General features: G+C 41.1%; 1 protein-coding gene and 1 long non-coding RNA gene across 8 annotated transcripts in view; one reads left to right on the top strand and one right to left on the bottom strand.

Annotated features, from left to right (window-relative positions):
- Positions 1-9,441, bottom strand: part of ACMSD (aminocarboxymuconate semialdehyde decarboxylase) — a 59,979-nt gene extending 50,538 nt beyond the window's left edge. The window contains exons 1-2 of the mRNA XM_006196108.4: positions 9,385-9,441; positions 3,284-3,328 (exon numbers count right to left, since the gene is read on the bottom strand). Of these exons, the coding sequence (XP_006196170.2) occupies positions 3,284-3,328; positions 9,385-9,441 (102 nt within the window). The remainder of the gene's footprint in view (positions 1-3,283; positions 3,329-9,384) is intronic.
- The window catches only part of LOC140696344 (uncharacterized), a 108,924-nt gene that overhangs the window by 56,689 nt on the left and 27,036 nt on the right, over positions 1-25,199 (top strand). For all 7 annotated transcript variants that reach the window (XR_012072535.1, XR_012072529.1, XR_012072534.1 and 4 more), the window contains exon 3: positions 21,027-21,110. This is a non-coding gene — a long non-coding RNA (uncharacterized lncRNA). The remainder of the gene's footprint in view (positions 1-21,026; positions 21,111-25,199) is intronic.

Below are 25,199 nucleotides of genomic sequence, written 5' to 3'. Positions count from 1 at the left end.
CTGTGACCCAGAACATCCATATATATCTATTTATAATACAGATTACAAACTGAGACAAAAGTTTCATGAAACAACATTTACTCTGACCGTGAACAATACATTCTGCCACTTTCTTTTGTAATCTGTTTTATTTTTCAAGGTGTCCTAACCCACTGAATTGATACTGTGACTCACTATTGTGTTTCAGCCCATATTCTCAAACACTGGATTAGATGATCCCTAGCGCCAGAGTTCTGTGGATTTTTCATCTTCAGATAAATTGCCCCCTGCCTTGGCCTTTCCACCCCGCTGAATTTACTGTCTCTTTTGCTCAGCGTGAAATTATCACCGTCTGTGTGCTCTTTGTTCATTTGAGTGTCTTCCTGGCTCCCCCATGAGAGGGAAATCATTTTGAGAGCAGGACCATGATGACTGAAGATCACACAGAATAGTGTGTGTGAAAATGCTAAGTGTGATGGAAATGGTGTGTGTGTGTATTTTGGGGCCTGGACAACCCTCAGTGGATGTACTCAGTGGTCAGTAGATGCTACTGACCCATGGATTTGAAATAAGCCCTGTGTCCAGCCTCCTTTGGTGCTGCCAAGTGTCCCTGCCACCAGGACTCAATCCTGCCCCCGCCTCAAACAGCTCTTGGAAGGAGGCCATGCAGACTTTTGTAAATATTCAACTGAATTATAAATATTCAACCAAAGGACAAGTGATGTTTTTCAATTCTGAACAAAGTTTCACCATGGCAAACAAATACCCCTCCATTCATTCCAAAAGCATTGAGAAACCAAAGGTTAAGAAGAGAAAGAAGCAGGACAGACCAGAGAAATGTTTTGGAAAGACTTTTCAGAAAACAGGAATCTCTGTGGTAAATCAGTCATGGGGGACAGAAAAAATTTGTTCCCCAAAGGAATATAGGAGAATGAAAAGAAATTCCAATTCCAAAGTACTGGATTTTCTCACTGCTCTTAGCCTCATTTTCATATTTCTATATATTTGCATGTTGTTTTCCAGTGACTGTGATCCCTGACTGCAATAATTATGAAAAAATGCCAATTTGGTTCTGTTTTAGTTTGCTTTGTATTGTCTTTGAAACAGAGGAAAGGAGAGTGCCACAGCTTGGTTTTGTTAGCCTGCCATTAAATCCGGTTTTGCTGGAAATAATGTGAGTGATTGATTGGACTGGAAATATTTTCTTCTTGGGTTTCTTTTTGTTTTGGGTTTTTTGTTTGTTTGTTTTTGAGATTTGCTGTTACATTTATGCAGTCTCCTAATACAGAAACAAAATGAAACGAAGGCCACTCAAATCCAGTATCAAGGTTACAAAGTGCAGCCTGAGACATGGAGTGGAAAAAAAAATTATAGGCTGCCCATCCCTGCCCATCTCTGGGGCTTCCGAGTAACCTTGTAATCCTCTGTATTCAGATTGTTTTCTCTTTGGGGGAGACTTGAGGCCAGCTTAGATCATGAGGTCCCAGGCTAGGAACTGGCACTGTTCATAGAAGTACATCCCAGTGTCTATCTAAATTGGCACTTAGTGGGCAGTCTTTGATGAAGATGAGAATGAGCTGCCCCAGAGATTCTGATGTTTAAAACTCTTTAATGGTTCCCCACTGCCTTCAGGATCAAGCACAAAAGCCTAAGCCCGTCCTCCAAGGCCCTGTCTGACGAGACTTCTGCCTACCTCTCTGGCTTCTTCCTACCACTTTGCTCCCTGCACTCTTACCTACCTCTCTCCATTCTCCAGAGAGCAGACAAGGTTGTCTTCTTAAAAGCCATTAAGACCCTCCAAAGAATTTGCATTGTATTAAGAATAAAATTTGGATTCCTTATTAGCCTGTGCTCCAAGTTCCTTTGTGATCTAGTTTCATTTCCTACCATCTCCCTCTTTCACTACATCTCAGCCAAAGTGCCCTCCTTTCTGTTCCTTGAACACAGCTCTTCCTCATATGGTGGCCTTTGCAACTGCTGTTCCCTCAGCCAGAGGCACCCTTCCAGGCTTTTCCTCTAAGTCTTAGCTGGCTCCCTGACCAGTGAGCCCAAATGAATCTTCCCAGTCACTCCCTGTGACAAGACTTTTTCCCTTCCATCCTCTAAAGTGATCATATTTGTCTGTCTCCCCCTAAATTTGAGCACCATGAGGACAGGGAGTGTGTCTGTCTTGTTCATCAGAGTTTCCCAGTGTCTAGACTGGTGGGCCTGGCGCAAAATACGTGTCCATAAAAATCAGTGAGTCAGTGAATGAATAGAACCAGTGGTTTTCAACCTTGAGTGAGCATCAGAATCACCTGGAGGCTTGTCAAAACACAGATTGCTGGACTGATCCTCAGAGTTCCTGATTTGATAGGTCTGGGGGGAGGCCCAAGAACGTCATGTCTCCCAAGTGCCGAGGTGAAGCTGAACTTGCTGGGCTGCAGACCACACTTTGAGAAATGCTGGTACCAGCCATAGCCAAGCACTTGAGTTCTGGACTTCTGTGTGTTTAATATCTCCATTCCTTCGCTCCCTGTCTTTACTTTCTTGTTCCCTTGATTCCTTAGGAATCTGTGTCTTCCAGCACCTTGTGTAAAAGCTGTCCTCACCTTCTCACGGTGCATTGCATTACCCCTGCACGTGGGCTTCCCAGACCCCAAGTGCTCCGGGACCTGCCTTAGTCATGTCTGTGCTCATCAACTGGAGGCTCAGGAGGGTTCCCCATGCTGTTCACGAAGGCACGTGATGCCTTTTAAAATAAAGTCAGACCTGACCCCTGTGCAGCCCGAGACTTGCAGCTCACTCTCGGGTCTCGTCATTTCCAGAATGCTTTGCCCTAAGGCTTCCTCCTCCTGCTTTTTCCTTTGACCAAACTCAGCCTTTAGTAACAGCGGCTTCTCCCCTTTGTCTCTAGTGTTTAATTTCTCAGCTTGTGCTCAAACCTAAACTGTTGTATTTTTTTGGTCAGTCTGAATATACTGTCATAACTGGGGAAAGGACCAGATTACTTCCTTGAGGCAGAGCAAGGCTAAAATTGGTTCTAAGGAAGACAAAAAAAAAAAAAAGAAAAAAGAAAAAGAAAAAGAGAGAGACATTTCTTAATGACTTCTCAATATCCAATTCGATTTTCCTAAATGCTGCTCTTTGGTGTTATCCACAGTTTTCCTAATAATTTTGAGAAACCTCAGTGTTGTTCCCTTGCCTACTATAAAGTCAGTTGAAGGGCAGAAGAGTTGAGCTCCAAGGAGACCCACCCGTGGGAAGGTCTCAGACCCAGATGTCCGTGGGTCTGAGGCCCGCTCAGGCTTTGGGAGAAACTCACCTCTCTGTGGTGTTGGAGCTGCACCCAGCCTCCGTACCCGTATCTCTGCAGGGGAAGAGGCACAGTTAGACAGGAAGACCAAAGCAGAGAGGACTGCGGTAAAGGGCATCCCTGGGGCAGAGCAGCCCGAGCTCCCTCCTTGCAGGCAACACCCTCCCATTTTCTCCCCGTGCCCATGTATCACTTATTCAGCATTTACATTCAAACCAATTAATTTTTTCCTGAAACAGATTTCTTCAGGAAGAAAATCCTGTATCATAGAAGTGCTAGTTTTACGTTTTCTCCAGATGCAGGTTGTGATTTTTAAGTGAAGGTGAACATTAAAAAAATATTTGTTCATGTACTAAAATCCTTTCCGCACCACCGGGAGTACACAGACCATAAGGACGCTCTTTAGGAAAGACTGTCTTAGAACACTAACCCTTCAAACTGTGGGTGACAATCCGTGGGTAGATCACAAAATGAGTTTAGTGCTTAATGGCCCAGATGTTCTAAAAACATGAAATCGTATGTGTCACAGGTGCTGCTGGTGGTCCCACCCATATGTCCTCCCTGTAGCGCTTCTGTGCACACCAGCCCTCCTTCAGCTACTGGCATTTCTTTGCCAAGGGTTTCCCTTTTGCCATTGGAGCCAGTTTGATTAGGAACTTCTAGAAGGGCAGAAGTACCAGGAAATTAGTGATGCGCTCTTCTTGCCCCCCGAAGAACCCATCAACCAATGGCTGGGGGGATCTGTGTATAAACTCCACACACTGAATTCCTCCCGCCTCGGGCAGGATGACTCTGCGGTGAAGCACACATTCTACACTCTCATTGGCTGCCTTGCTTTCCCTCATTTCTCTGCTGGTGCTTCCTGGGGTCACTTCCAAAGTAAACGAGTTGCATTTGAATCCCTGTCTCAGGGTCTGCTTCTTGGAAAACCCAAGCTAAGATAGTAAAGCAATAGAATGGAATGGAAAGGAACAGAATAAAATTAGAATAGAATAGAATAGAATAGAACAGAACAGAACAAATACATCTGAATGCCTTCCGTGTAGTATTAGTTTTATGAAACTTTTTTCCATTATGTATCTACATGTTTCTACTGACTCACAAATATAAAATATATTTCTTTTTGGGGGTTGTGAATAAAAAATTTTGAAAGACTCTGCCTAAAAACATAGGTATATATGACTCATGTAACTATAGGTTTTAAAATTCAGTTTTGTTCATTTATTTATTCATTCTTCATCAAACCCTCATGGGGTCCCACCCTGACCAGTCTTTCGAGGGCTGAGAAACAGCCGTGTATGGAGCATGGTCTTGGGAGGGTGAGGTTGGGATGGGCAAGTAATTGAAGAGCCTTGTCGTGTGTGGGACATGCTGTGACTGATTGACACCCAAGTCCTCTGGGAGCCTGGAGGAAGGCATTGATGCACAACTTGGGTCAGGTTGTGTCATGAGAGGGTGGTTGAAAAGGTGGCCTGGAGTCAGATTGGAGATTTTCTTCCAGTATTCAGCATTTCCATGCTCCAAAGCAATGGCTCTCAAAGTGTGAGGTGAGAAGGGAGGGTGTGGAGGCCAGAGACAGCGATGTCCAGAGCTCATCAACAGCTCTTGTCAGGCACTATGGGCGGAGCTGATGAAGTGAAGTCTCGGTGCAACTCCTCGCTTGTCGTAGTTGGATGAGACCAGCTAACCGCGATCTGGTTCTTATGTCATGGTGCAGAGAAGTTGTCTCAGGGGAGCCAGGTCTTGGCAGATCCCTCTCACCTCCAGACTGAGAGGGGCGGCCTGGCCTGCAGCACAGGGTCTTTGTGTGTCCATGACTGGCATGTGCCCCAACAGACTTAAGATTTGCTGAGTTTTTTACCAGTCTTATTCTATCTGGGCATAAGGTCTGTTGTTGAATTCTAATTCCAAATAATCATGTTAGCTCAGGAAATCTCCCTGCCTCCTCCCAAGTGACTTCGGAGCACCTGGCTGATCACGCAAGGGAACCTGTCAACCAGGGGCCCCAGTTTCTCCTCCCTGCACCCAGTTTCTCCTTTGCCAGCCCTTTCCCACCCCCTTCATGCATTCAGTACCCTGTGCTTTTCCTCTCCCTTCCCCAGGATAAAGTTGCCCAGAGAGGTATGTTGGAGGAAGGGATGGAATACGGCCTCAATCAGTTACACTTTAAACTTAAACTCTCTCTCAAACTGGAAATTTGCCATTGAAATCTTACTTTGATGTAAAAGAAAAGGTTTTATTTCCTGCTTTCCTTTCAGCCTTCTTTCTTTCCTTCCTTACTCTTTCTTTCTTACTTTTTCCTAATTCCCTATGGAACAGTAACCCATAAATTAGTGGGTTAGAAGAGTATTCCTATTCCATTTGGGGAAGGACAGAGAGGCAGAGGCAGGCAGAACAGAGGGGTCTTGTCACACACAACAATCCACTTACGAGATATGTTACTTTCCTGGAGTAACTTGACATCTTGAAGTCAGTGTTTTTCTATGTGTAAAAGGAGGCTAACAGCAGTAGCCATTACAGAGGTTTTTATGGGAATTAACTGAAACAATGAAGAGAAAGCTATTGACACTAGCCAGCAATGATGATGGGGACAGTGGGGACAGTGGTGGTGGAGGCCACGGAGGTGGTGGCAATAGTAGTGATGGTGATGGTGGTGGTAGGGATGTTGGTGGTAATGGCAGTGGTGGAAGCTACGAGATGATAGCGGTGATGGTTGTGGTTGTGAGTTTGGTGGCAGTGGTGGTACCAATAATGGTGATGGTGATAGTGGCTGGTGGTAATGGCAGAGGGGGTGGCATGGTGGTGACAGCCTATTTCATCCTTAGGTCGTGAAATCAGGCATATCCTGGAATCAGACAGTAAGGAGCGCTGTGAAGGAAGGAGCCCTTTGTTGCTCTGTGCTCCATCCCTCCCCTTGCTTAGAAAGCACTTGGAACTCTTCGGAAGACTTTGTGCTTCCCCTGAGCCTTTGCAAAGACCTAACCTATTTGGGGCAACTTGATTCTATTCCAGGTCTGAGCTCCACACAGTCCCTCAGCTCTCATCCTAGGTTGAACCAAGCCAGGGGGCTGAAATTTATGACCCTGGGAATAGTTTTTGTCGGATCATATGCCAGGTGGTATTCACTGTCTGAAAATATTTGACATTTTATCTCTCAGTGAGTTGCTCTTCTTAGAATAAACTTCGTTTATACTAAAAAAATAAAATAAAGTTAGAAGAATCTTTGCAAGCCCTACTGTCTGGCACATAGTAGGTGGGCAGTGAAGTCCTGATGATGGGAAAGTCTGTAACCTTATTATCATCCTTGTTATTATGAATAATCTCATTGCAGATCAGCCTGAAACAACTTTCACCGTGGTTTCTTGGGCCAGAGTGTGGGTCTTGATTCATCAGAAACAATTTAATTGAATGCCCCCTGAATCTGCTCCCGTTCTATATCAGATAGAGCCCCACCCCCAGGAGCTTAACTGTAACTCTGACTAAAATAATTATTAGCAAGTGAAAATGAAAACATTTCTCAATTCCCAGTCCTTTGTAATCATTAGTTAATCATCAACCCCAGCCTGTTGATTCTGCTTTTCTGTTTCTTCACTGCATAAGGAGGTCAAGGTTATTGAAGTGTGTCTATTAATATTTAATAAGGAAAGGCAGGTTTGAAAAGAGATACTAGTTCTTCCAAAGGTGCTTCATCTTCTAAAATAAAACCAAGACTGGCTTATTCTTTGCATTCTTTTATTGGAAAGTTGGAAAAATGGTGAGAAAAGATCAGAGATTGATGTTTTGAAATAATATTTTACCCACCAAGAAATTAACTGAAGACAAAGGAAAATCTGCTTTAGCTATTGAATGATATGAACACCAAGGAATATCTGCTATTTACTAATGTCACTGTAATACTCACTTTACTCTGATTGTATAGATTGGAGATAGCAGGAGAGAGAGAAAGAGAAGGATCCTGGCACCATTTAGATGTATTTTTATTTATCTTACCCCTCCCCATTTGAAAACACAGGAACTGTTTTCTGTTAGTTGTTTCAGCACTGATTTGTCTGCACTCAAATGGAAACCTCTACCGCTAACAGATCCCATTGCTTGACCTGCCGGTTGGAAGCCAGGTTTCAGTGACCCTGTGAGGAAATTCTCAGTGGGTTTATGTGAGTGTGGGGAGTTGGGGAGTGTGCTGATGTCCAGGGAGGCACTGGAGGGCAGGGGGAAGCAGTAAGGGGTGGCACATCCCTTACAGCAGTGATGTGCTCCTGGACCCGCTCTCAAGGTGGGTGTGGGGGTAGAGCTGTTGGGGGGCCACCACAACCCCACATAGCTCTGGGTGTCTAGGTTTGTTTCTGAGTCCCAGGGACCTCATTTGTCCAGCAGGGTTAATGATACAAATCCCATTTGCAATTCACAAGATTTTATGTGACTCAAGTGACATGTATATATTGCTCTCTGAAAGTATGAGTATTATGATTATTATTACTGTCATCATCATTATCATTTAGTATATCAGTTATCTGCTTGCAGCATGTGAGATTGCTAGATAAAAGTCTGCTTTATGGGTATGAAATGCCCTTCCTGTCTTTTGAAGCATAGCTAGAAGGTAGGAAGGGTATGGCGGGTCAGGAGCCAGTGGAAATTGTGCTTGGGAGGTCTCTGGGGCACCCATTGATGGCTGTAGCCTCCCCAGTGCTCTGTGTCCTGGAGCTTCCCAGGGCAGTTTTAACAATGTCTTCAGGGCCCTGCATTGGGTAGGGCACCTAGAAATTGTCAGCTCTTGGTGACCAGTTCTCTGCTCAGACTGGAGGCAGGCTTCTTTCTGGTGGGACAGTACTGGGAGATGGGGTTGTGACCCAGGATACTGGGTAGAAAGTTTTCTCCCTTCAGCAAAGAAGAGGCACCTTTTTGGGCTGCTTTGGGTGTTCATCACTAACATTGTGAAGTGGTGTCTACGGGTTAATAAAATAAAAGGACAACAACATTCAGAACAGCAAGTTCTCACGTAGACATGTAGGCTCCTCTTGGAGGTGTTAGTTTGATAGGGTTGGCTCTTATCATCAGCTGTAATAGGAAAGCCTTTCAAGGATGGTTTAACATTGTTGTATTTTTTGACCTTCAGTGTCTACTACCCATCTTACCTAAAATACCAATGGACACAGAAACACTTAAGATGAACATTCTTCTAGGAGACAGAAAATGGTTTCATCTACTTGCACCATGAAACAAGGAACCACATTTTAATTACGGTTTGGGTTAATGCAGTTTTCCTCCCTTGGGATAAAAAAGATGAAACAAAAGATGAAACATTATCAGTAGGGTAAAAGTACCAGTGAAGGCTGAAGATTGGGTAAAATGTGATACTTAGCCTGAACAAAACTCAAACCAATTTTAAATTTCTTTCCTGTCCTTCACCTTCCTTTTCCAGTACTCATTTAACAGTTCCTAATGACGAAGGGAAATTTTCATCTTTTGAGAAACACAGAGAACAGTCTTTAGAGGCACTCATTGTGCAAAGGCTTCATGTCATTTCTTACAGTGTTGTTTTTTTTTTGATGTTCCTACTCTCTAGTTCGTAACAAGGATTTACAGCTTAAAGAACATCAAAAAGGAAAGGTTCAGACAGTGTTCTAAAATAGACTAAAAAAAATTCCACAAAGCTATCATTTGGTGCTTCTAAAACTTATTTTAAACATTTTGGAAGGGAGCTATGTTTTAGAAGTCCTGGAAACCTATCACATTCCATTTTTAATAGTCTCTTACTTGAAACTTTAACTTTAAAATCTATAGTTGGCACATATCTCCCCAGCAGCTGAATATATGACTTAAATGGAAGTAAAACTGTTTGACTTACATTGTCCAGAAATTTTAAAGAATGCTTCGTTTGAGGAGGGAAAGGAGATTTTGAGAGAGCACCTACGTCTTGTATCAATGTCCTTTCAAAATAAATAGGAAGTCAACTTTAAAAACTAGGAAATCAGAGCTACCAAATAACTTAAAAGTCACTTTTAAAGCAGAGAAACTTGACATCTAATTCCCTAAAGAAGACATAGGTCTGTAACAGAGGCACTGACCCTGGAGCAGTTCTAGAAATAATTCAGCAAATTAGTCATCATTACCTTCTTTAGATCTGGCCATTCTTTTGGTAGAATATGACTGTGGATGTCAATTTTCATCTCCACAGGATCAGAGGAGACGCATGTAAGGGAAGAAATTTTGATATCAAGAGGTCTTCGGGAAAACCATGGAGTTCGTTGATTTACTTAGTGCCTTTCCAGCTGCCTCCGGGCACCACTCAGCAGGCCTGCTTAGCTGGTCTAGGTCCGTTGGAACTGCCTTCTTAAAGTCCACAGTTCTGTTTATTTGACACCTTGGCTTTGGGTCAACAACTCTTTGGTCATCAGGACTTTGGGTACAAAATTTAATGAGAAAAAAAAAAGGACTGTCTAAAAGCCCATGAGGTCAAACATACTGCAGGCTGCTTTTGAGTTACAGCAGGTCCAAAACTGACTCATCTCTGGTTTTAAATACTTTTAAATCAAGATATACGTAGTTTAAGATCAAATATCAGAGGACTTTTAAAGAAAAATCATAGATCTCTGACTCACCTCTCTTTAGTCTTGATTTCATTCCCCAGAAACGGCCAATTGTAATGCTTTTGCTTTTTATATGGTAGTTACCTCTAGGTCTTTAAACAATGCTTAGCAATTGGCTTGTTCATGAGGATTCAGTATGTTGAAAGTTGTGAGGGAAGTTTCATCTTTATTTCTAAATCATAGGAAGAACTCATACTTCATATAGGTTGTTTCCTCCATTGCCTTTTCTTTCACTCGTTCATTCATGCATTTAACAAACTTTTACTGTGTGCAGAACTACTATGTGCAGAGAATATAAGATTAAATAAGAGATAATATGGTTACATATATTGTTATAGATACTTGTACACAGCGTAAGTGTAGGGAGAAGTAGAGAGTGGCTTTTTACACCAAGGGTTGTCAGAGCAGTTTGCGGAGGGCTTCCACTGGGGCATAAAGGGAGGCTCATGGTCATGCTTCTAAAGAGAGCTTGGAACAAAGCAGCCCTTTATTGTTCTGTTTGCCCTTTCCTATTCTAGGAAAGCTTAAAATGTTGGAAGGATCCAAGAGCCCTAGCAAAGCCTTGAACCTGCTTTGGAATGCTTTTTCCAGCTCAATCTCCGCAATGCACAAACTAAGTAGTTAAAGAAAAGCCTTCCTACTAGGCTATTCAACTAGAATCTTGACAAATTTTAACAAACGTTCTTTTCAACTAGATCCTGAATAAATTTTAACAAACGTATGTTTAAATGCTTACCTAGCTTGGAAGAAAATACAGGAAATCCTCAAGATCATTTTTTTTTTTAAGTTCAGTGAGCTAAAACAAATGAGCGAGCCTTCAACTAACATGGAGGCACGTGTCAGTACTCAAAGTAAGTGAAAGCAGCTTTAGAGCACTTCCAAGCATTTTATTCATATCAATTTGTTTATTCCTCATAACAGTCCTATGAGAGGAGCTATTACCAACCATCATTTGATAGAAGAAGAAGCTGAGCACAGAGAAATTGGGTCACTTGTCCATTGTCACACAATGGTAAGTGGTAGAGCCAGAATTTGAACCCAGGCAGTGTGGATTCAGAATCCTGGAACTTTAAAAATTAATACCCTAGAGAGGAGTGGGTGGTCATACCATGGGCTTGTACACAGCTGAGACTCTGTCATTAATCAATTGGAAGAGAGATTTACACAGAGAAACAAGGGAATTGAGCATATATAAGAGTGTCACCAAGTACAAAGGGTAGAATGAGAAAGTCTAAAAGGAGTCTATTTGGAGTGCTAAAAGAGAGGGGAGAGAAGTTGGAGGAGAGATATTACAAGAGATAATAGCTGCAAAATTTCCAGACATGATGAGCCAACAGATCTAGGAATCAAAACCTATGTCAAGAAGGATTAACAAAAAGAACTCCCTTCTAGAAACCTTCTAATGAAACTACAGAATACCAACAATAAACTGCTAAGATTTCAGTAAACTGCTAAGAGTGAAAAAGAGAATGCCTTCAAAACTCAGCAGTTAGACTGACTGCCAGCTTCTCACAGCAAGGATGGGAGCCATTGGACAATAGAATAATATGTTCAAAAGGCTGAGAGACATTAACTGTCAACTTGGAACTGTTAAAATTTTATTTTAACAATGAAGGATAAGTAAAGAAATTTTCAGATAAAAACTGAGTTTGCTACCAAGAGAAACTCACTTAAGGAATTTCTAATGATATACTCCAGAAAGGAGGAAAAAGTGACTCTAGAAAGGATGTCTGAAATGTAAAATTTAGTGGGAAGCAAAGAAACTGGTAATCATATAAATAAATCTAAATGATATTTATAATAATAATAATGATGCCTATTTTAAAGAGTTATGGCACTAACAAAAGGTTGCCCAGCTATACTCTTGGCTTTCCTCTCCAAGGCATGACCTCCTACCAATGAATCTCCTAATTTTAAGATCTTTTGCAATCTGGATAAGATGAGGATTTCCTAAATCAATGAATCCTGGTTCCTTTTTTCTTGCCACTTTTTCAATCTATTTTTTTCCTTTTACATTTTACTATAAGCAGCAAGAAGGAACTAGGAGGAACCTTTAATGCTTTGCTTGGAAATCTCTTAAGCTAAGTATCCAATTTTATCACTTGTGAGTTCTGATTTCCGCATAACTGTGGGACACGCAATTGAGACAAGTTTTCTGCCACTGCATGACAAGGATCCCTCCTCCTCCACTTTCTAGCATGTTCCTCATTTCCTTCTGAGTCCTCACCAGCAGTGGCTTTAGCACCCATATTTCTACTAATGATGTATTTGTGATGGTTTAGGCACCCAGCAACCTCTTTACCTCTTTTTCTTTCTTATCCCTACTTGCTATTTGAAAAGGAGCTGGTTTCAGCCTTTTGCACTTGAGTTTGAATTTGTCTACGCTGGGGAACTGGTCAATTATTGAATTTTTGAGAAAATACCATAGGGCCAAGGACTATGTCTTATCTGTTAAAATCTCAGTGAAAAGCAACTGAATAGGTGCTTGAGATGGTTAATCTTATGTGTTAACTTGTTTGGGCCACAGTGTCCAGATATTTGTTTGAACACTATTTTAGATGTTTCTGTGAAGGTTTTTTTTTTTTTTGGATGGGATTAACATTTGAATCAACAGTTTTTGAGTAAAGCAGGTTATCCTCTATAATGTGGGTGGGCCCTTCTAAATCATTTGAAGGTCTTAATATGAAAAGACTGACCACCCTGGATGAGCAGGAAATTCTACCGGCAGATGGCCTTCAGACTTGAACTGCAGCGTCAGCTCTTCCCTGGGTCTCTAACCTGTTGACCTACCTTACAGATTTTGGATTTGCCAGCCTCCACAATCACATGAACTACTTCCTTGAAATAAATATCTCTCTCTATTTATATACACATCTTATTGGTTCTGTTTCTCTGGAGAACCTTGACAAATACAGTGCTTTATAAATGTATCATAAATATTTGATGAACTAATTTATCAATACATAGATAAACATGAATAGGTGGATAAAATGTATTTTTCTGGAATATTTCTAGCTAAGCTTCACAGTATGTGAAAGGTTTCAGCCTTTATTCAATAGCTTGCAGCAACAGGTGTCATTTCCAGTATTTCCATGAACTCTCTGGCACTTTTTATATTTGGAAAACGAGATGTTCAAGGGTAAAAACAGAAGCCAGCTCTTGGATTTTGAGTTTTAAAGGGCTCAATGTCAGTGGTTGACTTTCCACCATAGACTTCTAGAGGGTTGAAGTCAAGTTTTCACCCACCCATGACCAAATAAAGACCTCCCAGACTAGGCAGAGGGGAGTCAGAGGAGGAGGGGAGTGTGATGACCTCCCAGGGTCTATGCTCTGCCTTCTGTGGCCAAGCCTTGGAGTGGGGGGCGAGGTGGGGGGCAGAATCCCAGTTAGGTTGTGAGATCTTGATCTGGTAGTAGAGGGGACATGTGCCTTGATTTCCAGGCAGTGACTGGGAAGGTGGCAAGGAAATGTGGTTGAATGTTGCACCTGGACAGAGAGGTTTTACATAGGTAAGCAGAGTGCCCAGGGCTCAGCAAGGCAAGAGAACTGCAGTGATCCCAAGGGGAGGGTCAAAGTAGCTGAAAGCTTGTCAGTCATGGAGGGGCCTTGGGGTGAGGGATCAGTCAGCAAGCACCTGTGTGTGTTGCTGGTGGGAGGAAGATGCTTCAGTAAATGCCAATACAGACAATGACCCAAATGAGATAGCCACTGAAACTAAGTCCCACTAAAACCGAGTTCCCCTGCTGAGTTTATGATCAACCTCTCTATCCAGAGCTTTGTTCCCTTGCTTGTCCTGTCCGTTCCCCTCAGGATTGAGGAGTGTCAAAGAAAAACATGGATTGAAACCAAGCAGGACCCTGTGGGACACGCCTGGAGACAAAAGCCCCTCTGTGTTCTCTGTTTCTTACTTGTAGAAAAAGATTTAGTTTCCTAGGCCTTCCTTGGATTTCAAAGAGCAGATTCAAACAGTTTGCTATTTAGAGAAGTGAGAGAAGGCAGAAACAAAGGAAAGGCAGTCAAGCAAGAAAAGTAACGATAGTTTCAACAACAGTTCACCCATGAAGCAGAGTCCTGGTTCCTCCTCAAGGGATGTACATAACAATTTGACACATAGCTTGAGTTGTTCTATGGCAACTATGACCACCCTCCCCAGGTGGAGGATGGTGACTGCATGTGTCCACAGGCATATAGACCCCAGATGGATTGGAACCAAAAGGTTGATGATGAAAATATCACCCTTCTGTTACCTCACCACCAACCAATCAGAAGAAAGTCAAAACTCATCCCTAAATTTTGCCTTTAAAAACTCTTTCCTGAAAGCCATCAGGGAGTTTGGGTCTCTTGATCGTTAGCTGCCTGTTCTCCTTGTTTGACGACCTCCAGTAGATTCTGTACTTTCCTTCACCACAACCCAATGTCACTAGATTGGCTTTGCCACATGGCAGGTGAGCAGAGCAGATCCAAGTTCAGTTCAGTAATACCACCTCCACATGCTAGTGCCTTAGGCTATAAAAGAGAGTAAGGAGGGTCTAGGGTGATGGTTTAGAGCACAGGCTATAACACAGAGTTACAAAATTTGTTTTCTTGAGCAAACGACTTAATTCTCTATGTACTCATCTCCTCGTATATCAAATAGGACATTAATAAAACCTGCCTTGGGTTATTGTAAGAATCAGATGAGTTAAGACATGAAAGGCATGTAAAATAATGCCTGGTATAGAGTAAGTGGTACATGAAGCTGTCATTGTTTTTTATATTACTGTTATCATAGAAGCCCTCCAGAATTTAGACAAAACCTCAAGGAAAATGTGTGGGTAAAGGCAATCCTGAAATAACCATGAATAAGTTTCTGCCATCTGGTGGCATAAGGATTTGTATTAATGATTAAGAGAGATTATAGAAAAGAAGAGAAAATTACATTTTACATACATTTATGTATGTAAATTTTTGCAAGCTCCACTAGGAATTCCAGGTGTTATTATATGGGTGAGGAAGTTTTGGTGGGGGATGGGGGACTGATAACCCCATGTTATATAGGCAATATTACCAATTATCATGTGATTGTATTATCATATGATCATATCATATGTAGGCTCATTTTATCAATGGATGTGAGCCACCTGCAGAGGGATATAGCAATGGAGTCTGAAGTTTAGGTGGAAGGTTAGTTCAGGGGGACAGAAGTGATGAAGACTAGAGGGTTAGCTTTGGAGAAAAGGGATGTTCTCTCTTTTTGAGAGTGAAGGGAGAGAGGAAAGTGTACGAGGGGGCCATGATGTGTTAAACTGAAACCTCGACCATCAAGAGTTGGTAATATCTATGGTCTTTCTGAGTCAGGGTTAGAGGTTTAAAAAGAAAAGGAAGAAAGGAAAGAAAGGAACAGCTTTAAAATGGCACTTGAGGTGCCTGCTAGGTGATGAACAGCAACATCACGGATCCAGTGGACTTGGACTTTAGGAATGTTTAATGGCAACCGCTTGAAAACACAGAAAGAAATTTTTTAATCTAGGAGAAAAACGCAGCTAGCTGTAAATACACACTGTGATTCTGTTAGAGTAGTGAGATTCTGAATTTTTTTTAATCTATATTTTCAAAATATTTCATAATGAAGTTACAGTAGTCTGGTCATTGGAAAGGTTTATAAAAATATATTTTAAAATAACTTATGATGTGTCACATTGTCAGTGTTCTCAAGTCACTGTAACTAAGTCATCTTTGACCGTGAATCACAATGGTTTGCCTTCTTTAAGCAGTTTTCAAATAGGTTTTCCAATGTTCTATCTCACTCTGATAGTATAAACATGACTTTGCTTACCCGTTTGCTTCACTGATTGAGTCAGTAGTCCCACAGCCACATATATTCTGGTCCAGTCACCCCTGAACTTTTTTTTTCTGAACTATTTTTTAAATCAACTATAGGAACCAAGAATTACGATTCAATCCAGGAGCCCATCTGATCACTCACCTTTTGGCAGATCAGAGTAACCTAATCAGATTCTATGCTCATGGAGAGCTGTGCTTACTGGAACTCAGGAAAAGTGATTGGCTCACTCTAAATTAGATTTATGAGTGTCATTCTAAAAGCTAGTGGAACACTTGAATTTATTCATCTTTTTTTTTATAGTGGCTTTGAATCAGAGATCAGTTCTCCTCTCTAAGCCTCTTCATTCAGTATTGCCTCTTCATTCATAATTGATGCCTAATTCAGAAGTGAGGTGGTAGGCATTTACATAATGGGGGATTATGTGCTATTCACTCAGAATGACAATGCTGGCATTGTCAATCACCGCACACTTGTATAGTGCGATGATGGGAGAGGCAGAAATAAATGACTGAAATCCATCACCTGAATTGTGTTTAAAAAAGAATGAATTCTACTCTAGACTGACTTGGAGCTCTGATGATAGAAAATAATAAGTTCATCCTCTAGGGTTGAGAATGGGTTGGGCAAAACCAAAGATTCTCAATCTTAAACCCCAAATGGTAGTCACTAGGAGAGCTTTAAAAATATTGATCTAACTGCCCCCCAACTCTTGCCCTGTCCCTGCTTCCCCTGTCCAGGAAGGCCTGATTAAATTTAAATTTATAAACAACAAATCATATTTTTCGTATAAGTATTTCTCAAATATTGCATGGGGCATACTTATCCTAAAAAATTCATTATTTATCTGAAATTCAAATGTAACTGTGCCACCTGTATTTTTACTTGCTAAATCTGGCAAATCCCAACCGTCTGCATCCCCAAATCAGATTCAGAATTAAAAGGTCTGGTATTTTTAAAAGTTCCCCAGGTGATTCTAATGTGTACCAACATTTAGAAACACTGGGCTCAACCTTAGAAAGTTTAAGCTGTGAAGCTCTGTCAGCTGAGGTTGACAGAAGGCAAACTAAAACAGGAAAGAGGAAAATGGGAAATGATTGTTAAGACAGGTCAGTCCATCACAACTCCTCTGAAGTCTTCTATTTTGTTATAATTTATAGAGGAGAACATTCATGCTACATCTACAGCCCCTTTTGAACTACTATACCCTTGTCCAATGCTGCCTGGACAACTCTCGGTGGTGATGCAGGCCATGCAGGTGATGTAGCCATGCTCTATATCAGTGACCCCTCCCTACCCTCCTCCAAACTATGTCCACTGGGGCCCGGGCTGACCGCACCCGAGGGAGGCACACAGCCCAACAATCAGTTTAGAGTCTGGACAATGGCCTATGAGGTATCATGGTTCAAGAGTTCTGCCCGGTAGGGTGACAGTGATTCAGTTAGACCAACAGAGTCTGTGTGCATTTTATTTCTAGGTACAGAGTGCCAGATGATTGATAAAGGAAGCAGAATCAATCGGGTTAGGTTAGGTCAGTGGCTCTCAAACTTTAGTGAGCACTAGAATAATTGGCAGAGCTTAAAAAACACAGATTGCTGGGCCCCACATGAGAGTTCCCTATTCAGTAGGTCTGGGCTGGAACCTAAGAACTTGCATTTCCAACAAATTTCTAGGTGATGCTGCTGCTTTTGATTCAGGGACCACACTTTGAGAATTATTGGGTTAGCTTCTGCTGCAGTAACAAACAAGCTCCAGAGCTCAGTGGTTGAAGGAAACTCACAGGTTTATTTGTTGTTTTGACCACCTGCTCATCATAGGTTGGCTGGGTGTTCCACTCCACAATGTCAGCTTCCTCACTCTGAGACCCAGGCTGTTGGACCAGCCACTGTCTGGAACCTCCTGGCCACCGTGGCAGAAAGAAGAGGGTAAAACACATCCTAGCTCTTCAAGTTCCCCTGGAAGTGACATGTGTCACTTCTGCTCAGTAGCTCTGGCCAAAGAATATCTTATGGCCACGCTTAACTTCTAGTGGAGCAGGTAAACACAATCAAATGTATCACTTGCTTTGAAGAAGAGAGAGCCAAAGATTGCAAGCTGCTCTAGTGACCACACAGTGACTGAAACTAAAAAGGCACACAGAAAGAGGACAGCACACACAGGGCATGAGACCATTGGAGCCAGGGGTAGAGGAAAACCCTGGCTGGTTTGTGGGGTGGCAGGAGTAATTAGAGACAGAGGCATAGATGTACAGTCATGAAATAGATGATGATGGTTGATGATGGTTGTTGAAGCTGCTTTTGATCCTGAACCACATCTAACATTGTTGCAGTATGTTCTGATCACCGTGGATATGTTCATATAGATGTTCCCACATCCCTGTGAGATTCCCAAATCTTCATTCCTGCATGTACCAGCTTGTCAAGCCTTCTCCCATGGGGTCTTGTCATATTACCAAGTCACCACTAACAGAACATGTCCCAGCAATTACATGTAATTTCATGGTGGCTCGAATCTTCAACTTGTAGATCTCAGACATGAAGGGGATACACAGACCAAAATAAAACATCTTAATTTTTTAAAAATGCATTTTTCCCACATAAAACTCCATGCCCCCAGTTCTGCCCAAGCCCTTGCCTTTGGATGTCTAGTTTTTCTCCTTCGTTGCCTTTTCTCCCAATTCTGCGTTTCAAAATCCCCAAAATCTGAACTATATTAAATATCTTGTAATGACCTTTAATGAAAAAGAATATGAATTTGAATGTATGTATGTATATGCGTGACTGGGACATTATGCTCTACACCAGAAATTGACACATTATAACTGACTATACACTTCAGTTAAAAAAATTAAAATCCAAAAAATCTGATTTAGCAAAACAGAGGTGGAGACCAGCCTAAGCAGACCCAGCTGGACCCCATCTGTAGTGGTGGGAGAGATGCTTCAGTTAATAAACTGACCCATCACAGCTCTACAATAAGCCCCATTACTTTAGGTACCTGAGGGCCATTCAGCTCCTTCAAGTCCAAATAACATGGACATGGACTATTATACCAGGAGTAAATGATTCCTAAGGTGAAAAATGTGTGTGCGGGGGCTTAAATATTTTGACAATGTTAACAACAAAAAGGAAAATGGTAATTTTTCATCATTGCTCAACTGCTCATCTTTTAAAATTGAGCTTAGACATGTCCAGAACATCCCCACTGTACCGGAATTTTGGGTCTACTTAGTTGCTTTCCCCCGCTGCTTGTTGTCTGGCACATGAGAGTACTGCAAACGTTGGGATTCTTTCTCCTTGCTGCTCTCTCCTCTTCAGTACGTGATTGCTTGGGCTTGAGCTCTGAATGTTGTCCATCTCCCAGGACCACTTCTGTGAACACTTCTAGGGGCAGGCAGTATTTCTTTTGGGCTCGAAAAAGAGGTCTCCCTTCTGTGGGCTCCATGCTTTAGTGGACTTTGGTTCTGCCTCTCCTCTGACTTCAGCTCCCCTGGCAGGGTGAGGAGTCCTGGAGACCAAGGGGTCGTGCCCACCTGTAGCCCTCCTTCTCACCATTTAGACCATGGCCCTAGAATTCCCAAGGGCTCTCAGCCTGCTTCTAGGGTGTGTGTGGGTCTTGCCCTGGGTCCTGGGTGCATGATACCCCTAGGCCCAAAGTATGGCCAAGGGGTGGCTGTTTGGCTGTGTGGAAATATGGAGCTTGGAAATATGGGCTGGGAGTTTGAGGCCAGGAGGGAACCTAGGGGTGAGAAGATAAAGCACATAGTTCATGGGCAGAGCTCTCTGCAATATCGTGTTTGGACACAGAACGTCTAAGAACCCAAGCATTTTCATTCAAACTTGGCCTCCACATGTTTCTGAAGGTGTATTTGTAAAAGTAAGTTGGATGGATTTTATCTGACCATTTCTTAGCTTGGCTTGTAACTTATAAATATTCATGATGATGGTGCACAGGTCTCCATGCATACCCTTGCCTCAGACTCTGTAACTGTTAGAGTCTGATCTGGACAGCAGGTGGAGAATTTAAGAGACCGGGACTCAGATCCTGGCCTGGAGCAGGAGGGAAGAATCTGTCAACATCATCCCATGGTGCACACACTGATGAAACTGCTTTGATTGTCTCATTTTACAGAATTAAAAAACAATGAATTGTCCCCAAGTCAAGATCTCCAAAGCCTCACAGAAAAGCCTGGCCAAAAAAAAAGGCTAAATGCTCATGCTTGACTTAGCCAGCTTGGCTCTCACGTTAGTCTGCAAACAACTTGTATGCGATATGCTGTGTTGTAATATTCACAGCACTAATGCTGGAAGACAAAGACGTTTCCAGGCACCGCAGCCTGGTGGCCAAGAGCGTGGGCTCTGGAGCTGGAGAGACCCACGCTAGGAGGTCAGCTCTTCTGTGTACAAGCTGAGCTACCTCAAGCAAGTCTCAACCTCTCTGAGCTTCAGTTTCTTCATCTATAAAAAAGAGAATGATCCCTGCCTTACATGGGTATTATAAGGGTCTAATAAGAAAGACCTGAAAGTGCCTGGCAGGTAAGAGGTAGCTGCTGCCACCTGCTGTTTTTACTTTTATTGCTATAATTGTGCAGCCTTAGACCAGTAAGTTATTTAAATTCATTTTAAAATTAATTAGAATAAAATAAGGTAGCACATTCACATAGTTAAAAAAATTAGATATAACAAGATGCATGTTGAAAAATCTTTCTCCCACCCCTCTCCCCATCCACCTCATTCCACACAGCCTTGTCTTCCCTAGGTAACCACTTTTGTAAGTTTTGGGTGTATCCTTCCAGTATTTCTTTATTCAAAAATAAGCAAATAAAAATGTATATCCTTGTTTTCTCCTTTTTCATACACAAAAGGTAGTGTCCCATATATGCTTTCTTCACTTAACAATATCTTGGAGAGCTTTCCATATCAGTATGTAGAGAGCTTCCTCATTCTTTTCCTCAGCGGGATACTATCCTGCTGTGAAGTTGACTTCATCACTCCCCTAGAGATAGACAGTTGTTTCTGATATTTCGCTCTAGTGAACAATGCTGCTGTGAATGAACTTGAACATGTGCCATTTCATGCAAGTAGGTATATCTGTAGGATTGGGGTAAGTGGATTAAATGCATTGGTAATTTTGATAGATGATGCCTAAGTGTCTACCATGTGGGTTATACCATTTTGCACTCCCTCCAGAATGCACATGGTTTAAGTCATGTGAACATTTAACTCATTTTTTTCCTCTATTAAACAAGACCAATAATGATGCCCCACTGTATTAGTTTCCTGCTGCTGTAGTAAATTACCACAAACCTAATTGCTTTAAACAACACAGATTTATTATCTTATAGTTCTAGAGGTCAGAAGTCCAAGTGGATCTCAGTGAGCTAAATTGGGGGTGTTGGCTGGATTGCATTCCTTCCAGAAGACTCCAGGTGAGAATTTACTTCCTTGCTTTTTCCAGGATCTCGAGGTTCCCACATTCCTTGGCCCATGGCCCTGCATCACTCTGACCTCTGCTTCCCTTGTCACGTCGTCTTCTCTTTCTACCTCTCCTGCCTCCCTCTTACATGGACCTTTGTGATTACATTGCACCCACACAGATAATCCAGGGTGCTTTCCCATCCCAAGATCCTTAACTTAATCACATATTGCTCTGTAAGATATTCACAGGTTTGGGGGATCAAGATGTAGAGTTCTTTGGGGAGCCATTATTCTGCCTATTACAGCTACCTATTACACAGGCTGTTAGGGGAATCAAGACAGGGTAATTATATGTGGAAAGTTATATAGTTTGCTCTTTCCTTGTGTATCTCCCCAGCTAGAATCTAAGCATGAAAGTGAAGTGTTTGGTTCAGCTCTTTTTTTTTTTTTTAATTTTTATTTATTTTTTATTTTTTTATTTTTTTATTTTTTTATTTTTTTTTACATTTTTATTGATTCATAATCATTTTACAGTGTTGTGTGGTTCAGCTCTTGAGTCTCTGTCTATGCATGTACATTATGTCACAGAGTAGACCTTCTCCGTAATTGCTTTATATTTTACGTATTTTATATTTATATTTAGGTTATAATTGGGAAAAATATAAAGCATATGCAAAAAAGCCATTATTATCATCATCATCATTATTATTATTATTATTATTATTATTATTATTATTATTATTTAGAAAGAATATCTAAGAGAGAGGATATAGCTCAGTGGTAGAGTGCATGCTTAGCATGCACGAGGTCCTGGGTTCAGTCCCCAGTACTGCCATCAAAATAAATAAATAAGTAAGTAAGTAAACAAAGCTAATTACTACCCCCCCAACAAATTTTTTTTTAATTGCAAAATGGCATCCATATCCCAGTTGGAAACAAATCTTGTCTCATTTAGACAGAGAGTGGTGGTAAAGACAACTGGGAACTCTGGGGCCATTATTTTGTCAAATTTTGTGAATCAGTAATACAATCTGTTCTTATTCAAGACATATGCTTTATCTCTCCATGAAGAAAATGCATCTGCCCATATCTAAAAAAATTTTTTTTCAATTTCTTCATTTCAACTTCACATGCAGATAGTTTGTCCCACTTTTTCCAGGCTCGTGTCACTGAGTCACATGTCCATGGACTGAAAAACAGACAAAAATAAAGCTAAGGACACACCAACAGTGAGGAGTTCAGTTTTTTGTGCACTGACAGTGCCAAAACAATGATGCGTAAAGCTGGATTTTTTTTTTTTAACTGCAAGCGTGTAATGGTGAAAATGCAACCCCTGCTAGCGCAGGAATCAGGCAATGGCGCAGAACTGCATTGGCAGTGACTGCATTTTCACCATTACATGCAGATGGTTAAAAAAACAAAAGCCAGTTTAACTTAAGAATGTCCTCGATGAAGTAGTAGAAATGACTTACTTTATTAAACCTCAACTCTTGATTATATATCTTTTAAATATTCTATGTGGGAAAATGGAATATCTGCACAAAGGTCTGCGGCTGCACGTACTGAAGGGCACATACCTTAAGGAAAGCACTTGGGCGATTACTTGAATTATGAGCTGAACTAGCCGCCTTTTTCCTGAAGTACCATTTTTACTTGAAAGAATAACTGTCAGACAAATTACGGCTACTGAGACTTGGATATCTGACAGTTTCTTGAAAATTAGCAAAATGAATTTGTTACTTTAAAGAAAGTAATCAGCAATATTTTTTGCCAATGATGACATTGTAGCTTTCAAGCCTTCCAAAATTGGACTTTTGGAAGACTTACATCCACATCCATGAACTCAATAGCTTCCCAATACTATAGGACTTTTCTGATGAGCTTGGTGGTTATAGTAATGAATATGACTTTTAAAATATTGTGTAATGAATTGTGTCAGCATTTGGGAGTTCTCCATAATTCAGGGAACCAGTATTTTCCAGGTGTGACATTACAAAATCATTCCAAATGCAAACCAATGAATTTTAATGTAACAAGAGTACAAAAGTTTCATTGGTGTGACTTCAGATTCCACACTGCAGCTAAAACTTTTATGAAAGTACCAATTGTCAAGTTTTAGTGTAGCATCAAAGAAGAGTATCCAAAATTACCTGAAAAGGCTATCCTGTTAGTCCTTTCTTTTCCAGCTGTGTATCAGCGCAGATAATCTTCATATCCTTCAACCATATCACACAAGCAGATGTAAGATCCAGCAGGGTTCTGCTATGCCACATATTAAAGCGATTTGAAAGATTAAAAGACACTCACACTTCTCTCTCTCTCTTTCTTTCTCTCTCTCTTTCTTTCTCTCTCTCAGTTTTGGAAAATATGATTATTTTTCATAAAATGTTACATTACCATGAAATGAAATCATAGTTATTTTATGGGAACTAGTAAATATTCATAGATCTAACCCATAAAAACAAAAGCTCTTGGGGTCCTCAACAATTTTTAGGTGTGTAATCCTGAGATCAGAAAATTTGAGAACCACTGATACAATGCAAAATAGGGAATAGAACCCTCACCCAGAAAGTCAGGGCAGAGGTAGAGAGCGAAGAGTGGCTGTAATAAAGATCTGTTTCATTACTGATGGGCAGCCCTTCCCAGGTAAACACATTTAAGTAACATGTAGTTGACTTCATTGGTAACTGAGCAGATAATCAGTTTAACCAGAAACCAGCAGGCAAGTCATTGTCTAAATATTCTTGTTCTGATCACCTCTTGATTTTATCACCCTCTTGGGAAAAACAGAATTGGTAATATAAGAAGGCCAACTCTTCTGCTGTCTATGCCCAATCTTCAACACCAGACCAGCCAGTGGGAATTGCATCTCAGGCCTCAGGGTCTGAGTGGGCTGTGTTCCAATTAAAGTATAGTTGTTGACTTCTCTAGAAAAGGAAGCAGTGGAATCAATAGATGTTTAGCTACAGTAGCAAACAGAATTCAGTTGGAGGCTGATGGGTCCAACTGGGTATCAGGTCTCTACATACGTTTGGCAGACTGAAACTGCAGATGCTACCCTTCATTGATATTGGTGTGCAGCTGCCCACACGAACTTTTTCCTGCTCAGCTTTGATTTGGCACTGTCAGGGATCACCTGGCCAACACGGTAGTCCAGCCCTCAAAACCAAAGACAGTGATCCAAGGATGGTAAGTCCAGGAAAATCAAAGTCAACATCACTTCAAGATTTATATGATCCTCTGTGCAAGCAGTCTTCATCTGATCACTTTTCTTTCCTGTGTTTGTTGAGAAATTATCACATAGGGGATGACAAATCTAGTCATTAATTTCTATTACCAAAGTATAATCGGTGCTTCTGACTTTCTATGAAAGTCAGACCATATTGCCCCATTTGTATTCTGTAAGGTCTTCTCCATTTTCCTGAATGAATTTGTTTTCACATCCAGTTTTTGTTTTAATTTTATTTTTTTATTGAAGAGCAGTTGATTTACAATGTTAGTTTCAGGTATACAGCAAAGTGATTCAATTATACATATACATACATACATATTTTCTTTTCAGATTCTTTTCCATTATATATTATTACAAGAAATTAAATATAGTTCCCTGTGCTATATTATTGTAGGTCCTTATTGTTTATCTATTTGATACGCAGTGATGTGTATCTTTTAACCCCAAACTCCTAATTTATCCCTCCCTCATCCCTTCCTCTTTGGTAACCATAGTTTGTTTTCTGTATCTGTGGGTCTGTTTTTGTTTTATAAATAGTTCATTTGTGTCTTTTTTTTAGATCCCACACATAAGTGATATCATATGGTATTTTTCTTTCTATTCCTGACTTATTTCACTTACTATGATAGTCTCAAAGTCCATCCATGTTGCTGCAAAGGGCATTATTTCATTCATTTTTAATATACCATATCTTTATCCATTCATCTGTTGATGGACATTTAGTTTGTTTCCATGTCTTGGCTATTGTAAGTAGTGCAGCTATGAACACTGGGGTGCATGTGTCTTTTTGAATTACAGTTTTCTCTGGGTATATGCCCAGGAGTGGGATTGCTGGATCATATGGTGGTTCTATTTTTAGGTTTTTACG

The sequence above is a fragment of the Vicugna pacos genome, chromosome 5 (genome assembly GCF_048564905.1).
Source record: "Vicugna pacos chromosome 5, VicPac4, whole genome shotgun sequence".
In the NCBI taxonomy this organism is placed as follows: domain Eukaryota; kingdom Metazoa; phylum Chordata; class Mammalia; order Artiodactyla; family Camelidae; genus Vicugna; species Vicugna pacos.
Note: the sequence above shows the minus strand (reverse complement) of the source record. Positions and strands in the feature narration are given on the sequence as shown.